Source organism: Solea solea, chromosome 1 (assembly GCF_958295425.1).
Source record: "Solea solea chromosome 1, fSolSol10.1, whole genome shotgun sequence".
NCBI classification, from domain to species: domain Eukaryota; kingdom Metazoa; phylum Chordata; class Actinopteri; order Pleuronectiformes; family Soleidae; genus Solea; species Solea solea.
The window spans coordinates 45,071,137-45,093,725 of NC_081134.1; the positions used below are offsets into that span (position 1 = coordinate 45,071,137).

At 40.4% G+C, this 22,589-nt stretch overlaps 1 protein-coding gene across 8 annotated transcripts in view; it reads left to right on the forward strand.

Annotated features, from left to right (window-relative positions):
- The window catches only part of arhgap12b (Rho GTPase activating protein 12b), a 36,544-nt gene extending 18,959 nt beyond the window's left edge, over window positions 1-17,585 (forward strand). For 2 of the 8 annotated variants that reach the window (XM_058637370.1, XM_058637428.1), the window contains 17 exons: window positions 7,723-7,995; window positions 8,827-8,967; window positions 9,222-9,302; window positions 9,451-9,573; window positions 10,267-10,341; window positions 10,615-10,676; window positions 10,768-10,849; window positions 10,985-11,107; window positions 11,873-11,977; window positions 12,069-12,167; window positions 12,642-12,744; window positions 13,003-13,122; window positions 13,212-13,310; window positions 14,120-14,197; window positions 14,703-14,837; window positions 14,954-15,059; window positions 16,620-17,585. In XM_058637370.1, coding sequence (XP_058493353.1) covers window positions 7,723-7,995; window positions 8,827-8,967; window positions 9,222-9,302; window positions 9,451-9,573; window positions 10,267-10,341; window positions 10,615-10,676; window positions 10,768-10,849; window positions 10,985-11,107; window positions 11,873-11,977; window positions 12,069-12,167; window positions 12,642-12,744; window positions 13,003-13,122; window positions 13,212-13,310; window positions 14,120-14,197; window positions 14,703-14,837; window positions 14,954-15,059; window positions 16,620-16,794 — 1,980 coding nt within the window. In that variant the 3' untranslated portion in view covers window positions 16,795-17,585. Of the gene's footprint in view, window positions 1-6,484; window positions 6,587-7,722; window positions 7,996-8,826; window positions 8,968-9,221; window positions 9,303-9,450; window positions 9,574-10,266; window positions 10,342-10,614; window positions 10,677-10,767; window positions 10,850-10,984; window positions 11,108-11,872; window positions 11,978-12,068; window positions 12,168-12,641; window positions 12,745-13,002; window positions 13,123-13,211; window positions 13,311-14,119; window positions 14,198-14,702; window positions 14,838-14,953; window positions 15,060-16,619 lie in introns of those variants that run through there. The other 6 variants (XM_058637420.1, XM_058637378.1, XM_058637395.1 and 3 more) reach the window with 6 other exon arrangements.
- Window positions 17,586-22,589: the final 5,004 nt, after the last annotated feature.

Sequence of the window (22,589 nt, forward strand, 5' to 3'; positions counted from 1 at the left end):
ATGTAAAACCTGTAATTGTGCTACTATTTCATGTCGTAAAAAAGGTCTATTACGGCAGGTTTATCTAAGAGAAGCTTGAACATCACATGTTGCATGAGTTTAACTCATCGATAGCTCGCTAATATATAAGAACAACTTTATTCCAATCAAAATGCCAATGATCTCAGAATTTGACGGACATAAAAACAACAATGCTGCCTTGAGATTTTGCACAGTTCTGTACATAACCCCCAAAAAGTGTGTATCAGCCACTGGCTGCATGGATTAGCAATAGAAAAACTTTTATATCTTTCATTTTAGATTGTAACAAAATATTCACAATGTACATCACGGTTTCTCAGGTCAAAGCAGTAAATCAGTTTATTTTTTTTAAAAGACCATTTTCCATCAACACTCTACAGGTGTTTTTTTTCTCTCTGCCCCGCCCCCTTCAACCACCTTTGCAGCACACAGGGAACGGGAGCTTGTGTAATTTGCTCGAACCAATCACGCTGAAGGTATAAGGGCAGGATTAGTCATTAGCTGGGGGTTTAGCTGTCAGCTGCCAGCTAAGTCTCTGCTTCAGCCCTCAGTGCACCATGTTTCCAAGAAACCCACAGTATGCTCCAATATGTGACCATGAATAATCCTGTTGGGTCTTTGCTTAATTATTAATTAATAAATGCAGAAAAACTGAACTTAAAAAAACATTTATTTCTATTTTTTTGTAAATCATAGGACATGTATTTTTCTTTCTGTAGAAAATGTGCAATTGCAACATGTTTGAAATTAACATTGTGCCGAAGTTAAAACGTATTAAATTTTAAATTTGCAAATTGGACAGTTATTTAAATCAGTAACATCATTTTCTTTTGAAAAGGTGAGCTCATGTGTGTCTGTGGTGTGCAGAACTGAGTTGGTCTGCAATGGTACAAAGATGTTATCATCCCAGGTGTAAGAATGTAATCGTTGGCTGTACAGTGACAGAAAAGCCTCATATTTGAACAGAAAGACTCTTTGTCTGACAATGACTGGTATGAATAACTAGTAGGAGATGAATTTGACACTCGTCCCATGAAAGAAACGTCATTTCTCTTCTGAAGAGTCGTCGGTATTTCCTTCCTTCCAAACCTGTCAGCAGCTGAACAAAACAAATGGATGCTGTCAGAGCGCTGGCAGGTCATTTGACATTTAGAGCCAGATTTCATTTATTGGGCACCTTCCATCTCAGTTTTCTGTCACACAGAATCCATCACATCCTGTTCTGCCTTGTTATTGGTGGTTGTGTTGGTAACAGATCTTGGCGTAGCTCTGTCATCCTCGTCCCACTGGCTTGACTGTCGTCTCACTCTTTGATCGTGGGACACAGACACGGCCTGTGGAGAAAGTTGTGTATCAGAGTCCAGTTTTGGCACAGAATCACAGGGTGAGGGGGGGCAGTACCCAGGCTGGACTCCCAGACCAGACTGTTAGGGGTCTGGGAGTCACTCAACGTGGTTCTGTGGCCTTTGACTAGAAGCAAATGACTTCTCTGGGTTTTTTGGTCTTTCATCCATGCTAAAGACCTGCATACATATGTGAATCACATGACCATTTATGTACAATGAGTATGCATGGATTGGTGTAAACAGGAAGCAGTTGTTTCCTTAGTTCCAGTAAATACTACTAACAAGTAATAATAGTGAAAAAAGAACTACATTTCTGTTTTGAGACGGACTGAAAGTTAGTGTTGACGGAGCTTTAGATTCACAGCTGAGTCGTGACTGAAAAAGAACTATTCAGGAAGCTGGTAATTGCATCATCCTTTTTTTTTTTTATCAAGGTCTTTGTTTCTGACTTTCTGAGCATTCACCCAGGAGATCATAGCTAAGATTTCTCTTTATTTCTTGACTTTATTGGGTTATATAAAAGAAAAATAATAATTTCTCAGTAAGAAAAATAAGTCTATGGTATCTCTGCTGTCATTTTCAGACCCTTGTAACTCTCTGAAACGACCTAGTGATTTGCTCGTAGAACCATAGAAACACCCATAAACATAAATATACCTTCCAGCAGTTAAATGTTCATGTTCTGCACAGTGAAGGTTGTGTGTGGACCCTGCTCGATGTGACAGCTTCATCTTGCAGATTCTGCGGTCGGCCTTTTTTCCCCCAGTTAATATTTGACCGCGGTGAACAGGGTTGTATTTCCACAGACACAAGCTGACATTTCAGCTCAGCACTATCAGCTCCGGACCCAAAGGTTAATTGCTTGCACCTCGTTCAGGTTTGTGAGCCTTTCCAAATCCTCTAATCCATGAAATGAAAGTAGCTGTTGTCATCCCAGCGAGAAAAGAAAAAGATGCTGACTCATGCTGGTTTGCACTTCCCCTAAAAACCTGGAAACATATTTTACTGACTCATGCATGTGCATGCATGTGCATGTTGGTGAAGTCCATTTACATTTTACTGTTTAGTCTTTTTCTTTTTAACATGGTGACCATGTGAACTGCAGTGCAAGGCTGGAGCTTGTTGCTAAGGGAAAGTGAGGAGCTGTGTGTGTCAGTCTCTGCAGAGAGTGTGTGTGTGTGTGTGTGTGTGGGGGGGGTGTTTGGCTTGTGAAATGCCTCAAATCTGATAATGGGCGAATGCTGTCTGATTGACGCCCAGTGGGGTGGAAGTGTAACTTAATCTGGTCACATGGATGCAGCCGCCATCAGCATCATACTTTCAGGGAGGAGAGAGAGTGGGTGATGGAAGGGGGGGCAGAGGGGTGTTGGCTGAGGCTGGGAGGGGGGCAGAGGGAAACAGAGATGAAGGAGGACTTAAAGAACAGAGAGGGCAGCAGTGGGTTCATGCACTTGGTTTGGAGATGCTCCTCCCCTGCCCTGCGACCGATCTTCAAATGTTTCTGTACCTGATTGGCTGAGTGTCACCATGGTCACAGATGCAGCGGCTCCCTCCAGCGCACCACCACCACACTTCCTTTCCGAATTAAATTCCAAAATCACATTATGTGATGTTGTTAGTAACGGGGAAAGCACACTGAGGTTTGACACTGATGCAGACACCAGCTGTGACGGATGATCGATGGACCATTTCAACTCAACACTGAATAAATAAGTGTGAAACATTTCTCCTTATTATTTAATCACGTTTGGAGCCTTTTATGTTCCTTTTATGATGATTAAAAAAAAAAAAAAGGTAACATTTAATTAATTGAGTATTTATTTAAACCCAGATGAGTTTTTAAAATAATCTGCATCGGCTGGTTATTATCTAATTAAGTGGTGGTCTAACTTATTTATGTTTTCAAAGATTTGCATCATATATCAGCCACTGTCTGCAGTGATTTCTAAAGATCGTCAAAGACTATAGAAAAGCAGGTATTGGTGGCCATTTGGATCATTTTAGGAATGTTTCTGGACGTCAGTGTGTGTCTGAAAGCTTATTCAATGACTGTAATTCCAGCATTGGAATCATGAACAGAATTTCCACTCATATTGTTTGTGCGTTATGTTTCCAGGTGGTTGGAAGTGTGACAGTTGACGGGGTTTAAACTCGTCTCTGTCTCTCACCGATTAGGTCAGTAAAACTGTGTCTTTGTGCTTCGTTAAGTTTGGATAAAATATCCCATTGTGAATTTTCTGACAAAGTACGATCATGATTTGATTCATGATATAACTTTTTATGTCAAGCAGCTCGAGCTGAAACGATTCCTCGATTACTAAATGAATCGACTACTATTTTGATCATCGATGAATCGGTTTGAAGCCAAGATCTCCGATTTTTTAAGCTTCTTATATGTGAAGATTTTCTTAATTTCTTTGCTCTGGAGAACAAAGAAATCATGAAAAGTCAATCATTTTGGTTTGTGGACAAAACGAGACGTCAATTCCCAGTTTGACGAACACCGATCAACATTTTTTAAGGTTTTCTGATATTTTATGGACCAAAGGATTAATAATCGTATAGTTGTAGCTCTAGTTGTTAGTCGCAGCTTTATAAGCAGCTTTATGTTATAGATTTAGAACATAATGTGATGTATTCAATGACACCGCAGCAGCTGCAGAATATTTGTGAATCATCCGCAGTTTCTCAGCGAGCAGCAGCAGCAGCAGCAGCAGCAGCAGCAGCAGCAGCAGCAGCAGCAGCAGCAGCAGCAGCAGCAAGGCGACTCTGCGACAGCTCTGAGTGAGATAACACAAAACTAGTGACGTATTTGAGCTGCTCCTCTGTGGACTGTGTGGCTTTGTGGACTCACGCTGCCCAGACACTGCTAATGTGTTCATGCATGGAGATGCTGCAGAGTGTGTTGCCATGTGTGCACCAGCTGCAGCCCCTCCCCCTCACACTACTTTCCTCATGGCAAGATACATTCAAAAGGAGACTCCCACCCACTCAGCAGCACCCCCTGTCCATGATTCCTCCCTCCCAGTCCAAAGTGGACACCTAGTGGATTTAGAGCCAAACTACAGTCCCTTTGCTCTTTTTGCTTGCCCTCACCCTGACCTCCACTTCTTTACAGAATAATTGATGGGTTAATTTACAGCACGGCACAGGTACAGAGGGGGTAGAGGGATGGTGTTCCAGGGGCTGCAGGAAACTGTTTCTCCATGTAGCAGAGCATATTCACACTGGGCTCCATTAGCAAGCCACTTGGCATCAGTTCCATTGCTTTTTGCTTTCTCCATAAAACCAGTGAGATTAAATAATCTCTCATTTCCATGCTGGCCGACCCCACCCTGCACAGTTTTGATGCTGCATCATGCACTTTGTGTTGTACTGGCCTGCAGACTCTGAAGGTCATTTATCATGGTAGTGCAGGAAGGCTGCACGCTGTCTGTCCGTTTGTCCGTCACCTACTGCATACACCAGACTCTAGGCTTCTTTGTATTTTGAATTACCTGCTGGAGACCCTGAGTTCTGGATGCCCTGCCCTCAGCCCCCGCTCACATTTCATTACCTTCACTCTAGCCAGGAATCTGCCTATGAGACTACAGTGAATTTCATTTTAATTAATTTGAGGAAAATATCAAGTGTGTGATTTTTCTGACAAATATTGCATTATGATTCTTTTTCTTATTATTCTTATTCTTATTATCATAATTATCGTTTTTTTATTATATTATTATTATTGTTATTATTATATACCATACTTTACGTCAAGCGTTTACATCCTAAGGGGGGAAGAAAATATCATATTGGATATTGACATGTACTTGATGGGTCTTTCTGATACTAGAAACATGTTTAGTTTTTCTTAAAAGTTGCTTTTATGAGGGTAAAAGAATATATTGCTTTGCTTGTAGCATCTCAATATATAGTATTGTCACTCAAAGGGCGACGGTAGTTCAGTGGTAGAGGGTTGTGAGGTTGTGCGTTTGATTCCCGGCTCCACGAGCCTATATGCCGATGCCTTGTGCTCCTGACGTGTTAACCTTCAACACACTTTCTTTTCTTTGCTTTTCTTTTTTAAACAGTGGCAGCTAAATGTTGCAGTTGACTGTTTTGTACCACTGTCCCATTTGATTTAAATAATTGTCAGACTGACTGACTCATGTGATGTGACTCATCATTGTTTTAATCTTTCAGTGTCAGCCTTTCAAAGGCATAGACTATTCAGAAATGCCTTAGGCAACATTTGCAAAAATGACTCTAAAATGACTCTTAGACCTTAAGTTAGCTGTGGCTTCAATGTTCTTGGCCTGTTAAATAGAGAAGCATTTCACAGATCAGGATCATTGAGGAAAATAATAAAATCATATTGTCATAATAATTGTGGTTAAATTATTGCACAGCACTACTTCCCCTTGGTGAATATTTGGTCAGTTTTCGAAACTCAGTCCGTGTTGAAAGGTCCGTTACAACAATTGTTCCAGGAAGTAGATGATGTAGTGGTATGTGGTGTAGTGTAGTGGATGATGTGGTAGTTGAGGGCTATAGGGTTTTTTTGTTTGTCTGTGTCCAGTAGCTTTTATTTTTCTACCACATCTCTTCTTCTTCTTCTTCTTCTTCTTCCTCTCCTTCTTCTTCTTCTCCTTCTTCTTCTTCTTCTTCTTCTTCATCTTCTTCATCTTCTTCTTCTTCAGGTGAAAGACGAGTGCAGAATGGGGCAGTTGCACATCAGTGATCAGTGGTGTCATCTTCCCTGGACACACTGAGTTGAACTTAGAGTCCGAGCTGCTACTTTGTCTATTAACACGTCTGTCAATATGTGAATTGCGTCCCAAACACACGCCGACAGGAAGCTTTTTTTTTTTTTTTTTTCACCATTTCCTATTGTGTCATATGGGTTTGTGTTTGGTGTCGTGTGTGTGTGTGTGTGTGTGTGTGTGTGTGTGTGTGATTGTGAGGTAGAAATATCCTGTTCCTGTTTGCCTCTGTCTCACATTACCTCCTACCTTCATCTGGACAGTTACACAGCACTCAGGTCAGAGAGAGAAGAGGGAGTTGATGTACACGTGTGTGTGTGTGTGTGTGTGTGTGTGTGTTGGAAGTGAAGTGTGTCCTGTCACACTGGACGGCCGTGGTGCATCGTCATGCATCGTAGATTCAGTATATTCAGAGGTTACAGGCGACCCGGGGAGGATGATAACGAAGTGTTTGTGTGCAGCCATGGAAACAAGGTGACACACACACACACACACATCAGTTAGGGATGGATGTGATAAAATATGAGGCTCTCTTTGGCCCCACTATGCTTTGCCAGCACAGATGGATTTCATGTCCTGTAACTGTTCTTTTTTAGTTTGGAGAACCTGTGAGCTGCAGCCATCAGTGGCTTTTTTCTCTCAAAACTCTGTTCCATTCCATTCCAGATAGAACAAAAGTGTGTTGTGTTTGACGCTGGCAGACAAATGTGACTGCAGTCTGCCAGTGTGACACGTGATGGAGAGCTCAGTGAAAACAGTCAGGAAAGCGTATTTGCCGTCACCTGCTATTTCGGGCGTGTGTTAGTAAAGACTTGTGCACACACACACACACACATATGTGGGGTTGTGCATACTTTGTGCAAACACTCATAGACATAATGCATTCCCTCAACCATCACATATAAATGCCTAACCTCATTTTAACCACTTCTCTTAAAGTCACTTCTGTTCCGTGTTGTTTGCTTAGTTAATAGGAGCAGTGAGTGTTTTCCTCTTTTTGTTTCTGTAGAGAGGTTAGAACTGCAACTACTAATGCCATTTTTATCAATCTGTTGATTATTGATTATTTGTTTGGTCCATATGTCCAATGTCAGAATTAAGAAAAAGCAAAGATTATTGTTTACTAAACCTCAAAATGACCCTGTCCTCCGAGGCAAGGCAGCTTTATTTATACAGCACATTTTCATACACAAAGGCAACAGTAATCTTATAATTCCTTATATGGTTGTCATGATAATACCAGTAGTCCTTTATGCTCACAGCACTCGTGTCTGTCTTTTACTCGGTAGATAAATCGTTTTTGTGACTCCTCCATCTGGTTTCAGGATGTCAATAGAATTGGACTGCAAACCACATGTCTATCTGATTCAATGCCAAGTGGACCACGTAACTTTGTCTGGTTTAGTTCTTTCCAACTAACTGTGTGGTTTGTGATTTTTCTCTGTGCTGTAACAAAAGCAGCTCAGCCTGTTTCAGTCCACAGTATCCGGAGATCTCAGTGATCTCAGTGAGAGATGATTTTGTGGGAGAAAATAAAATTCGTCTGTCGTCATTGAGTTGCTAATCTGACCACCTGCGTTCTCCTCCTTCTCCTCCTCCTCCTCCTCTAGACGACATCGCCTTCAGGTCAGGGCCGGTCCGATTCCCCAGTCTACACCAACCTCCAGGAGCTGAAGATCTCACAGTCCAGCCTGCCGCCCGTCCCTTCAGGATCGCCACTCCACATCCTGGGTGACTGGGAGACCCACAAAGACCTGAGCGGCAGGCATTTCTACTACAACCGTGCCAGTGGAGAACGCACGTGGAAACCGCCGCGCACCAGGGACGCCAGCGGCAGCACCAGCAGTTTCAGAGGAGACAATCAGACGTCAGTGGAGAACGAGGTGAGGGATGGCTTTTATCTTTCAGCTCTTTTGCAGCTAATGAATAAGATATGAAGAGGAATAGGTATTGTGATGTTTAGTTAGGATAAGTTAGAGTTAAAATGCCACTTCCTAAAGACATACAGAGCTTATACATGAAATCTGGCTGTCAGTGTTGAGGAAATAGACGATGGTGAATGTGTGGTGTTGTGGTTTTTGAAGGTGTCAAACCAAAGGAGCTCATTTCCTTTGATTTGGGGACGTGTGTTTCCTGTCAGTTTGTCATTTCCTATCTAACGAGCCAACACTGCCCCCGTGTGGTGGTTTAGCTTGTTGCAGTGTCACATGCAAGAGATAAAGGGTGGGGCAACTACACTTTATAGAGCAAGTTAGTCAACTTCAGCCTCATTTCACAGCTTTATAATTATCATTTCCCTGCTAATGCGTGGTACTATAATACTCCAACTTATAAATATTAAATTATAAAGTTATCAGTCAAAATTCTGTCAGTAGTTGCTTAAATTTTAGTGCCTGTATTTATGTCTCTCTCTCTCTCTCTCTCTCTCTCTCTCTATATATATATATATATATATATGTGTGTGTGTATATATATATGTGTATGTATATATATATATGTGTATATATATATATATATACTGGTAAAAAATACCAGAGAGTGATATAATGTCACATAAGTGTATATAAAGGTTTAGACAAAGCCATATTTCACTGTGATTCTTTTCAGTCAATTTTATAATGTCACATATTTGTGTTATATATTGTGTATAAGACTGTGTTTGAAACCATTCATCCTTTTGTCTCTGCTCCTTGTCCTCCGTCTGTCCTGCACAGCTGCTGTCCTCAGAGGAAAACTGTCACAGCACCCACTCCAGTCAGTCTGACAGCCAGTACGGGTCGCCCCCTAGAGGCTGGTCTGAGGAGCTGGATCAACATGGACACACCCTCTACGTGTCTGAATACACGCAGGAGAAGGTGCAAACAAAAGTCTCTATAGGTCCATGTTATTCTAAAGTCAGTCTCGTTCGTTAAATCCACACCACGTACTGTGTAGACCCTTTCATTGACACAACACCATTGCTCGTTCTATTTTCAGCCAACTATTAGTAGTCATCTTATGTGTTGGACTGTTGTACAAGTGAATGGTACGAGTGTGTTTTCTTTTCTGTGACGTGGCTCTCGAGACGGTCTATATAACTGTTTTTGCTGACTTGTATTAACGTTTACAGTGGATAAAGCATCTGGACGAACAGGGCCGACCTTACTACTACAGTGCTGATGGATCTAGGTCAGAGTGGGAACTGCCCAAGGTGAGATTGAGTTATGAAAACTACCTTTCTTTTGTAAGTAAAGTCCTTCTGTCTGCTGCACGGTGCTGGGTCCAGTCAAAGGAGAGCTAGGGCAGAGGAAATAAGGTAAAGAACTGTTTGAAGAACTCTGGTGTCTCTTCCTCTGCAGTACAATATCTCACCTCAGTCCGGCGAGTTTCCCAAGAGTCGCAGTCTGGAGAGGAAGCAGCAGGAGCCCATCGTCCTTACCAAGTGGAGACACAGCACTTATGTGTTAGACCTCAATGACAAGGTAAGACACTGTGTTGCTGCATGTTTGGTGAAAAGCTTCACGTACATGTTTCTTTTTATGAAAGAGTTTAAACCCTGAGTGTAACAGAGGTGATCTTTCTGTCTTCTTCATTCAAAGAGAATGAGAAGCAAATCAGACATGTTAATCCGTCATTAAGACCAATAATGTGTATATATATATATATATATAGGTATATATATATATATATATATATATATAGTACAATGGAGGTTAACTGTGTGGTGGTCTTGTTGCAGTTCTCATTCAAACTGAGGCGGATCGCCTCCAATTCACACAAGAGGAGATTCCGTCTCTCTTTTTACCGAGATAAAGTTGGTAACAAAGTCTTCGGCCACTTTTCTAATCAGCAGACAATCTGTGTTGATTCATTGTCCATCAAAATGTCAAGTGTTATTTATTTTTTTGTGTTTAAAAGACTATTCTGGTTAAAAATGTCAAACCGATCCAATCACGGGCGTGTGATTTGTTTATGTTGTGGATTGATTGTCTTCACTGATCACCTGCAGATAATCAGGATAAAGCAGCATCTTTGGATCACTCTCATTCACTAAATTAACTTCTTTTTTTCTTTTTTTCTCTGCAAATGATCTGAATTAACATCATGCTCTCTGTGTGTCTGGTTGTCAGCTGGTAGCTTTAGGCAACTCCTCATGTTGTGTCTCTTATTAATAGGAGGGTTCTCCGATGCCCAGGCAGAGCTCTCCAGATTCTGACTCCTGCCCCTCATCTCCTAAGCACCCCTCGACCGTTAGTATCCCAGCATGCACTGCACTGCACTTACCATCAACATGCAAATACAGCACATCTAATATTTCACCTTCTCAACTTTCCATTCAGCGTCCCTCATTTATTAGACACCTTGTTGCTCTGCTCGTCACTGCATCACATCTAACTCCTCTTAAGCTACACAATCTCTCACCCATTCGCTTCTCAAGCATTAACATGTGTGTGTGTGTGTGTGTGTGTGTGTTTTGATTCAAGCAACTTTCTTTGAATCAGCTTCTGCATTTTCCTCCGCAGCCTTCAGAGAAGTGTGGCGTCCTCAATGTGACCAAAATCACTGAAAATGGAAAGAAAGTCAGGTATGAACGAGCTTTTTAACGGCAGTAAAGAACCTCACGTATGTAAAACCTCACGAGACTCAATGTTTTGTTTTTTTTTTGCCCTCGACAGGAAGAATTGGACCTCGTCGTGGACCGTGCTGCAGGGTTCCACTCTGCTCTTTGCCAAGGGTCAGGGGGCCAGCACCAGCTGGGTAGGTATCCCATCAGCCCCCTAGAAATAATTCTCTCTATTTTCCCAGCATTCCATTCATCTGTTATTTCTCCCTTCCTTGTGATCATCCTGTTTTTTATTTTCTACCTGTCCTCTCCTTCTTTCATCCCTGAAGTCTTACTACCACAGTGGCTCCATCCCAGAGCTGCTCCTCACTCTTCTTAGCAACTGGAGGCGCTCAGTCAAGCCCCGCCCTGCTGTCGCCTTTGTGAACTGTAGGCCTGTGCAGGCGGCTGCTGTATGTGCCCTTTTCTCTGCATGTGTTGCTGCTCCTGCTGCTGCTGCCTGCCTGACTCAGACACTGACGTTTTTGTGTGCATTTGTGACACTGATCCTTAAATCACTGGAAACAGGAACCCTAATGCTGCACTAATCCATAGTTTTATGTCAAATATGTAAAACTTATGTCCAGTTGCGTTTAAAAGCACTGGAGAGTGTATGTTACCAGGAAGTTTCCCTTGTTTCAGTCGATACATAATATCGGATTGCAATATTTTTGACAGACATCGCGATTGTGATTTGATAAATTTTGTTTATTAGAACTTTTCAGTAAACTTCAGTGCAGTATTCACTGTGTAGAGATTTCAGGTGTAATGTCTTATTACGAAACACTTTGTGCATAATGTATGTTTCATTAGCCATGTATAAAAAAACCAGACAAGCAGGATCACTGCTCGTTAAGAAATGATCATTAAACCATTCAAAACAAGGAGGTTCACATCACAACACCATGTTCTAAATGTAGGTCCAAAGATCTTATTAGAATGTAAACAAAAAGGATTGTTGGTCATTAACTTGCACGTGACGATAACAACCAGAACTAACTGTAATGATCCTCTACTGTATTTAGTAACACAACAGTGAAGGTGTGTGTGTGTGTGTGTGTGTTGTGATTTCAATAACATAAAGAATTACAGATGGATTTGACATTAAACTTTTATTAATTTATAAAAAGATGTTCTTGTCATATCAAGTCAGAGCCTGATTTTTTGTTTGATTCCAGAAGTTCGGCAGCAACCAATCAAAGCCCGAGTTCATGGTTGATCTGCGAGGCGGGTCTGTGGACTGGGCCTCCAAGGACAAGTCCAGCAAGAAACATGTCATTGAGGTATCTGCTCTCTGGTCCACTTGAGACTTTTATAAGTGGCTCTTTTTTCATCATAAATAAAGTAAAGTCATGTTGACGCTTGCTTCTGCAGCTAAAGACGCGTCAGGGAACAGAACTGCTGATCCAGTCAGAGATCGACAGCGTGATCCAGGACTGGTACCGGACTCTTACAGAGACCATCAACACACATGTGAGGAGACATTTTCAATTTCTCTCTCCAGATAAGAGCAAATGCTTGAAATTATATGTGATGTTTTACAGACAATATTACGATGTAGTATGTAGTGTACAATCTTATTCTCTCATTTATCTATGAATTATAACTTTAGCTGATTTGAATACTTTCGTTTGTACTTAAACAGATTCTTTTATCATTATAGTTTAGAATAAAAAGATTGCATTCATAACCATAATGTCCAGCCTAAACTCACCTTTATCAGTGGCTGATTTGGTCCATTCAACCCGTTAAATAGAGACAGTTACAATGAGTTTATCTCTACAGTAACTTTAATCCAAACAAATAATAAAGTAACTTAAAGGTAATTGAAAAAACAAACAATTATAGTCCATGTATTGAATATACTGAGCCACATTGTAAAGTACGACATGGCCATTAAGTGTCACCTTATCTAATAGTCTGTCCTTTTTGTCTGATCCCGTTCAGGTCTGGGAGTCCGATGAGGCCATTGAGGAGGACATGCCTGAGTCTCCTGGAACTGAGAAACAAGACAAGGAGAAAGAACACCGGGACTCCAAGAAGAACAGAGGTGTGATGATCTGACACTGAAAGGGTCTCAATATGAGAATGCAACTGTAGCTCCGAACATTTTCATAGTCAAGTTTCCTGAAAATGTCCAAAGGAAAATCCTCAGTGAGCAAGTTCGTGTCCTGCCTCCTGCGTCCTTGGACCACGAGCCACTCCTTACTTGAAAAGCCTGAATAGCAAACTCTGGAATGGCTTTAATGTCTGAAAACAGCCCGTGTCGTAACGATTATGCTCATAATCTGCCTGTCCTGTTCTCCAGTGATGAAAACATCGCTGAGCATGGACTCGTCTGACCAGAAGAAAACCAGGATGAAGCTCAAGAAGTTCCTCACGCGTCGACCCACGTATCAGGCCGTCAGAGACAAAGGCTACATCAAAGGTCTTTAGACTGAACACTTTTCTGCACCTTCATGTTCGGTTCACACGTCGTTTAACAGCAGACGGTGATTTTTTTTTGCTGATTCACAGATCAAGTGTTTGGGTGCAGCCTGATCAGTCTGTGCCAGCGGGAAAACACATGGGTGCCCAACTTTGTCAAAATGTGTATCGATCATGTGGAAAATACAGGTGAGAACAGCAGCTGTTTGCCTCCATCCTGCTTATCCTGCTTATCCTGCTTATCCTGCGCACCTCACTGTCTGTTAATGAGGATTAGGAATGCAACAGTAACACACATTACAGCACAGTAACAATATGGTAATAGTAATATTATGGTTATATGATTTCAATAGTAATTACCAACAAAAGCTCCATAATACAACTTGGAAAATGTTGTGTGTATATATATATATATATATATATATATATATATATATAATATATATAGATATATATATATATATATATAGATATATATAGATATATAAAAAAGTGTTATATAACAGAAAAAAAAGTGTTATATAAGATATTCATTATGATATTAGACAGAATTGCACAATAAAAGTGCTTGTTTTGATATAATAATAAAAACTTTTTAGCAAATAATGACGAGGATAACTGTAATTAAAACAGCTTAAATATATGTCGTTTAATGTTGAGTATAATACATTTAATAAAGCAATGATTTCAACCAAATGTCCATTTCTGCAATTTTGAGATATACAGTATCTTTAGTTTATATTCTGTGGTGAGTTTTATTGGTGTGGTTGATTCATTGGGACAGTTTTTGACATTGCATCAGCTGATCATTACTTATTCATTTTTATTTATTTCTACATAAATAGCATGAGTTGTGCTATTTCTACCCAATGTGCAAAGACTGTGGGTGCGAAACTGTTGTGTGATCGAGCGAAAACTTTTTAACAAACGTTATGAGGCGATGCAGAGTGTTTGATCAGTCAGCCTTTCTCTCTCTCTCTCTGTCTCTCGTCCTGCAGGTCTCAGTGTTGATGGTTTGTACAGAGTGAGCGGGAACCTGGCAGTGATACAGAAGCTTCGCTTTGCTGTCAATCATGGTAAAGTATTACCATACACTTACATGTGATGAGAAGTGTTGGTGCAACGGATCACAAAAAAACGGTGGTCGGGTTGTGTTGATATCACAGAAAAGGGGTGTGTTTGTAACATGAACAGTGTGTGGTGTGCAGTGCTGCAGACACGCCCCTCCATGAAAGTCACACCAGCATAAATGTGGCACAGGTTCTGTAGCAGAGTGGAACCTGGAGAGGCCCAAAGGCTTTTATATAGAATATTTACTGATCATGTTTAAGGAATGAAGAAATAATGTCTCATATAGAAGTTTCCATCCATCCATTTTCTATTTCTTGTTTTATTTAAGATTTGACTTAAACATTGGATGGACATTGTGAGCTATTTCTGATGAGGTGCACATTATGTTTAATGTCTCAAATTGTTTAAATAGTGACTTTACTTTGATATTACTTCATATTAATAATAAATATTGTTCTTGTTATGTTTTTTTTTAAATGAAACTGAAAATAAAATTCCTCCCTGTATCAGACGAGAAGGTGGATCTGAATGACAGTAAGTGGGAAGATATCCATGTGACCACTGGAGCTCTGAAGATGTTCTTCAGGGAACTCCCTGAGCCTCTCTTCACATACGGATCCTTCTATGACTTTGTCAATGCCATCAGTGAGTATCCTCACTTTTCAAATAAGACCACAAGAGGGTGCTGTGCACTTGTGCGATCACTGACTTGCCCTGTGTGTGTGTGTGTGTGTGTGTGTGTTTGCTTGCTGCTGCCTCAGAATGCTCGGACTACAAACAGCGAGTAAATTCAATCAAAGACTTGATCAAGAAGTTGCCAAAACCAAACCACGACACAATGCAGAGCCTGTTCAAGCACCTGCGGAGGTAAGACTTCACTACACACATGTATGTACCTCACAGAGTGATGATTTCCAGAAATAACCTCTTATTACTGACATGATTGTGCCCCAGTTTATTAATAACGAAACAAAATGGATTTGATGCATTTTTTTAGAGGTGTTTTGGGTTTTTTTGACCAAAAAACTTGAATTATTTAACCTTTATTCATTTATTAGTTTAAATCAAATATTTTAGAAATGAAAAAGGAAACTTTTGATTGTGTTTCTAAAGCAAATTACTTTATTATAGTTAAAATGGAAAGTGGTTTAATGCAGACCAATAATAGTCTAGATTAAAATATGAATAAACTGTGGGATTTTAAAAACCACTTTTACTCTACTCTCAGTTAACTTATGTGCCGGGTCAGGGACAGGTAGTCCACTACAGGTGTTGGATCAGAAACCGCAGTCCAACGGTCACATTGAATCCTTTTATTTAACGCGTTCACTGCCCTGCGATACAAAGACTTCTATAGTCCTCAAGGAGGATGAAAGGGAATCTACTGCCACTCAAACTAATTAACAACATGCCACAGCAAGAGTGGGTCATACCAATATCATGGGGGTGTAAACAGTCAACCTTTTGAACGCTGTATGTAAAATCTCAAAACTGTGCAAAGTCAATGGCCTGAATTTGAACTATTGTCTTCAGTGATTAAATAAGAACCAATGATGAGTAAATGAATCCACACATTCAATGAGAGAGGAAATACTTTCCCAACGTGCTTCATTTCAGAAACACTTTAAAGATGCATTTTTCCTGTTAAATACATTTTAAAAAGATCAAATTGAGCAAATGATAAGTAATGATTTCAAATCCAACGACTTGAACAATAACAAAACTTAACACATTTTTTTGTATTAATGTATATGTGTATATATATATATATATATATATATACATCTTTAAAAGACTCGCTGTCATCGTGTTTAGCCTGATCCACCATCAGAGCTCACATCCTAAACATCAGTGAGGATTTTAGTTACCCCGCTCTTTGACTCTCACACACAGTCTTTGCTTTCAGTATTTGCCCTTTTCCACAGACGTGATCGCCCTGTGGGCAAAACATAAAGCCAGGTTTTAATGTGCGTTCTTAGCTCTCTGGAGTCACGGGCAATATCATATGTTCACAATGACATTTCTCTCGCTTTCCAATTTGCATTTATATGGCGCTGTGTTTGTTGTAATTCACCACGTAACAATCGGTGTTTCTTGAGAGAATTTATAGCCTGACATTCAGTGTATGGAAGTCTACGTACACCAGCAGGCGGCTTTAATCTTCTTTCTATAAGTATGTTATTGTTTTTTGCATCCGCATGCACAGGATGTAGATTCTATTTAAAAAAGGCTATTATGCTGTTGCCTGCAGAGCTGCATAGTTTGTGTTGTGCGTGCAAAACAACAAAAAAAGCATCATGTTGTTTTGTTTGTTTGCTACACTCACACAAATACACTTAAGCCAGTTCTAACAGATCTAATCCACATCTCTTGTGTTCTGCCCCGATCCCCCCACCCACCCCCCCTCACACACACACACACACACAGGGTGATTGACCATGGGGAGGCAAACCGCATGACCACTCAGAGCGTGGCCATCGTGTTCGGACCTACGCTGCTGCGACCTGAGACAGAGACGGGCAACATCGCGGTCCACATGGTCTACCAGAACCAGATAGTGGAAGTGATACTGCTCGAGTATGAGAGCATCTTCGGGAGGTAGAGGCTCCCACGAGGACGCTTTGACTTCTTTTCCTTTGCTTTTGACCGAGCGACGGCGAGGACCAAGCAGTTGTGGACAAAAATGAAATAAAGTCCGATTTACACTCAGTGATGGGACAGTTTATGCAGGTGTTGCACTTACAGAAGTTTTGAAGATAGTTAAAACATGTTAAAAAAGAAAAGATGTACAGATTTCTCTTGCTCTTTGCAGTCACAGTTGGGAGCAGCTTGGATGGTGGACAGTGTCTTGTGTCTAGTGATGCCGTGATTAATTGTTCACACTGGATTCCTGTGGCCAGTAAAGTTAAGCTCAGAAGTGGAAGCGGTGGTGCTCTTTCTTTTCCAGACGGAACTGGTTGATTGGCAGATTGTGGCGACAAACCCGCTGCTTATTTGGCGTCGACTTCCTCACCTGTCTGGAGAAATGATCGCAATCTGAGCTGGATGCGTTTCGTGTGTCTTTGTGGATATTTTGTCTGTGATATTTCTGCCCTTTTGTGATTTTGAATCAGGTAGAAAAGAAAATAATCAGTATTAAGTCATCGGATTGTCCTTTGGTACTTGGATGAACTGGAACTGCAGATCTTGACCCCACAATCCCACTTATTTAAGTGACACCACCGACCTCATGTCCCTCCCCTCACTCACCTCTACTTCCTCCACTGAACCCGTGTTCACCATTAACCCTGTGACGCGAGCGTCCCATGACTTGAATGATGGGAAGACAGAGTCTCTGTTTGTTTGTGTGTGTGTGACTGAATTATCCCAAATGGAATAAAACCTTGAGCAGAAGCATCCTCGTCGTGCCACTTTGTACAAACTCTGTGTTGTTCTGTCGCCGTCGTCGTCGTCGTCGTCTGTGCTACGTTCTGAACCTCAGTGTTTAAAGTCTCCAGGAGCAGGAAATATGTTAAATATAACATATAACACATCACAGTGTTGCAGACAAAGAACAAAGTTCATTTCTGAGAAGTGCTATGTTAGCGTTTCACAGGAACTGTGTCTGATGACTCCCTCGGGCCGGGTATTGATTTCAAATGTAGATATGGTATCTGTCCGTACTGATGTTGTTCAGAACACATTAAGATCAAGATGCTTCTCAGTGTTTTATAACGATGCATTTGTGGAGCCTGGATAATTGTAAACCAAACACAAATGCAAAAAATAATCAATCAATAAAATACACCCCCAAAATATGATATCATTATGAAGCTTTTTATCTTTTAATATTGACAGGGACTTAATAAGTCATTCTTCTAACGGTGAAGTTCTGAAGAATTTTAATTTGTGGATTAAAGAGAAGATTTAAGGAGCTGTTGGACTACATTGGTTGAAATAGTGTTTAAATGAGTCTCTTGTACATATTATTCTGTCTTTTGTTCAAATCATAAATCTGTGAGGAGACACGTTTGTATTTGTAAATCATATTTCAGTTGTAACACTTAAGGGAAATTATCCCACATCACAGATACATCACACACTGGCAGCTTCTCTATTTCTTCGACTATAACATCAAATATTTAAAAAAATAATAATAATAATGATAACTGGAGGGTCCATCAAAACTAATAAATAATATAATTTAGATATATTTATTTTATATCAGATATTTTATTGTAATTATAGGATTCTGTTAGGAAAAGAAGAAGGGGGGTAACGTGAGTTGTGTGGGTTAAACCTCTAAAACTTCACATTTGCAGCCTTGACTGTTGAGACACAGCTGATATCGTCCTCGTCTCCCCTCAGTAATGAGCTCCATCTCTGGCTGTGACTTCCTCTGGCCTGGAGACAACCAATCATGAGCCCTGTTAGATCTGGGTCAAACACTACGCTGCATGCTTATTGGCTCCGTGATGCTGATGAGGTTGAAGTTCACTTGATGCCACAAAAGCACTGATACCCAGCCCGTCTCCTTATTCATAGAAAACAAACGCAAATGAGAATATTTGAATAGTGTTCAGAGCATCAATTATAAACATAAACTAGTTGTGTCTGCTTTGACGGTGACCCAGTGAAAAAAACAAGAAAATAAAGAGGTTACATCCATTTAAAGGTGGAGTGTTTGTGAAAATCACTTTCAGTCGAACTGCTATTTGTGAAATGTCTAATAAATAAAAGAAAAAGGACAAACTAAATGTGAGACGTGTGTGGAGGCGACATGTTTATTAACCTTCACTCAGCTGAAGAGCTTCACCTCTGCTTCAGCTTTAATTACATAATTGAATGAATCTACTCAACACTGATGTCCCACTTATTGAGCTGAGTGATCAAGCGTTCACGTCTGTTCACGGCACAAATTAATTACAGTATATTTTTGGAGATTCTTCTCAAACGTGGCACAACCTCTGCCCCTCGACCTCCATTCATGCCATTCCTTCTTCTTCTTCTTCTTCTTCTTCTTCTTCTTCTTCCTCCTCCTCCTCGTCTAGGCATTTTTTATGTCGTGACCACACAGGTCAGACGTGGCTGCAGACGTGAAGGGTGTGGATTAATTGATGTGTAATTAGGTAATTGCCACAGTGCCAGTTTGACCGAGGCTGCGTGCAACGGGTCACACATAATTATACTGAGCGTCTTTATTTTCCTCCTCTGTGTGTGTGTGTGTGTGTGTGTATATAACGTCATGGTTTGGATTTTTGTGTGTGTCATAATTGTGATTTAGCAAGTTGTAATTTTTTTTAATTAAACGTCATAAAGTCATATATTGATTTGATTAGATGGAGTTTATGGTATTGACAGTATATCACGTATAAAATAATATTATTATAAGAAGTATTTAACAGTGTCTGACACTTAGTTCCAGTCATTTTAGTCATTTTGTATTTATTACATTGTTTTTGATATTCAGATGTTTGCATTTTTTTTTTAATTAACAATTTAAAACATTTAAATGAAAAGAAATCAATGAATCAAGTTCAAGTAGGATTTTGTCACTACACTCTTCTCCATGCATGATCAAAGAATCAGTAACAACAATTATTGTAAGATCATTTCTAATATGAGTAGAACAGAATTCCAGTTAGTGAAATGTCTCTCTGTTAAACGCATCTTTGGCGTTTTCTGTTCGTAAATGACCACCTCAACTTTCACTCAGGAACAAAAATCCATCATTAATTATTTATTGCCATTTATCGTTCATCCTTCCATGAACACTTAGAAGATCTCATCTAAATCCTGACTCACTGAATCATACGTTGGCTTCGTCATGTTTCACTGTCACATACTGTTTTCCTCTCATGTTAGAATATCAGCGACGCCCAGATGGAATTTAATGCTACGTGTTTTATAGCACGTGACCTTTTCTAATCATAACCACTCCTCTTTGAAGTCCAGCTGAATCCCCTCCTCTTGTGCCTACTTAATATTTTACTGCAACAGGTTTGACTTATACCTCTGCTCCGCCTGTGTTTTGATTGGATGGACCACCTAGGATTCAACAAATGTGTTGGAGGTGGGCAGCCGTGAATCACGAGCCCTGCTGGAAACCACAGGCCGTTAAAAGTGAGACGCTGTGGGGAGGGGCCCCCAGAATTTCCAAATGAGAAAACAATTAGATCATTTCTATAATTCATAGGTGCAACCACAGCTCAGGGCCGACGAGGCTTTGAGTGTTTGAAGTGCTCCATATGCTCACAGTTCTTTTCAGGCCTGATCTGCTCCACGCCGGCCTGGGCTGCTCCGTGGAGACTGAGGTGTGGGCAGGTAATGTGAACAAGCCATTATGGAACATAAAAGATTAATGGATCTTCTGTGCTTCCCGCCCCCCCGCCACACTTCATTTGCAGGTGGGCTGTCAGCAAAGTGGCTGGAACAAAATGGTGGGGAGGGTTTTTGCCACAGAGTGGCCAAAACCGCGGCTTTTTACTCGGAGTTCAGTGAGCAAATGGACGTTATCGAACAGAGTTGATGGCAACAGTGGGAGCACATCATTTCCATTTTATGCATCGTGCAACCTTCGCCTCACTCTTATGCCACGATATACTTTATGTTCAGCAATCTGCTCGATCAACAACCAGAATTGTAGTGAACATGTTTGATCAGATACTGTCAATAAATATGTACTTTGACAATGACACCATTTGAAATGAGCCGTGTGACCCCTGTGTGACATCTGTCGCCAAAACACCAGCTAGCACCACTGCCTCCCGTTCTCTCTCAACAAGGAGAATCAAAGACACTGAAGGTATTTTCCTGATATTTAAAAAGTTCTTCTCCTGCTTCTTTAACTCTAAACCTAAAACCAAGAGCTTTAACCCTGAAAAAGCACTTTAAAGTTGTGAGGATCAACCAAAACACACAAAGAGAGCGAGCGTAAGAGCGAGAGAGTTGCTGTCTGCACGAGTCAGGATTATGAGGATTAGTTTCAGCCAAGGAGGTCTGAAACTAACTCCTCAGGTGAGCTTGCAGAGCTTTCTAATAATAAAAAAAAGGCTCCAGGTCGCTATTCTTAGTATTGTGTGAATTAATTTGGTTTTGGCTGAATGGCAATGGTTTGAATGTAACATGCTTTTATTCACATTAATCATTTAGGAATTCCAGAATACCAGATGTCAGTCACATGATCTCAAACCAACACACAAAGCCCCCACAATATCTAACACAGCATCTCTTGGAAAGGAAACCCGGGTTCAAGACTTCAAGTTATTGACGGCAAAGGATTCAAATATTCTCCCATTCATCCTAAATGGTGCAATAATGCAATCATTCGGTTAAACCCCTTGAATTAAAGCTGAAAGTATTAATGGCTTCATAATAAATCCATTGTTTCTGTGTATGTACAAATAACGTGTCACCATTCAAATCTGGCTATGTTTGCTGTGCTGAAGTATTCCACTCACTGGCACATTGGAATTACTCTGTGGGCAAGTCGTAAAGAAAAAACACTGGTGATGCTGGAGGAAGATAATCTATCCACGGTTTGTGTGTCGCTGCTAATCTCCTGCCAGCTGTTGTGACAAGTTTATTAGTCACCGTGGTACAGTAAAGATGAATCATAAAAAAAAGTCACACAACTAAATTATCATCAAAACTTTTCCCCATCGTTGTCACATATTGTTATTTATTTATAAGGTTATTTCTGAGGACGTGCACAACTGACACTGAGCCGTCACAAGACGTGAAGCCGTGACGTGTATGAACAGTTTAAGGCTTTCTGTGTTGAGTCAAATCTAAATATATATATATATATTATATATAATACCTGAAAAAAATGCTTAAAAAACAACATGCACTTTCAAAAATGCACTTGGACATTTTACTCATCTGAATAAAATTGCATGTGGTTTAATTTTGAACAAGAGGGTTTACAAGCTGATCCAAATTACAGGTATTAAAACAAGATAATAAAAACAGCAAAGCAATAAAAACTAATTAGGAAATTAAATAAAGAAGAAAGCCCAGGCAAAACACAGACAACGTACAAGAGAGACAAACAGTAGCTTTGTAAGTATTTTAAATGGATTAAACGTTTGGCTGGGAGCCATAGTATTGTCTCTGAGGGAACTGCCCCTTTAAATTAGCCTGTAATGACATCAAATATGGTGTAAGCATGTTCCTGCAACGGTAAAAAGCAGCTGAATGATGCTATTTCTGCAAGTACACAGGTTCCTGCTCTGTCTGCGTGATCAAAGACTGCATGAGCAATTACAAGCAAAACATCATGTGTGAGAAGAAGAAGAAGAAGAAGAAGAAGAAGTGGTTCCTGTTGCAGAAATAACCCATTTACCCCTGGTGTTTTAATTCAAAGCCATCCCTTTTCCAAATGTGCTGTCATCGCTGCGGCGCATGGCTGACGGC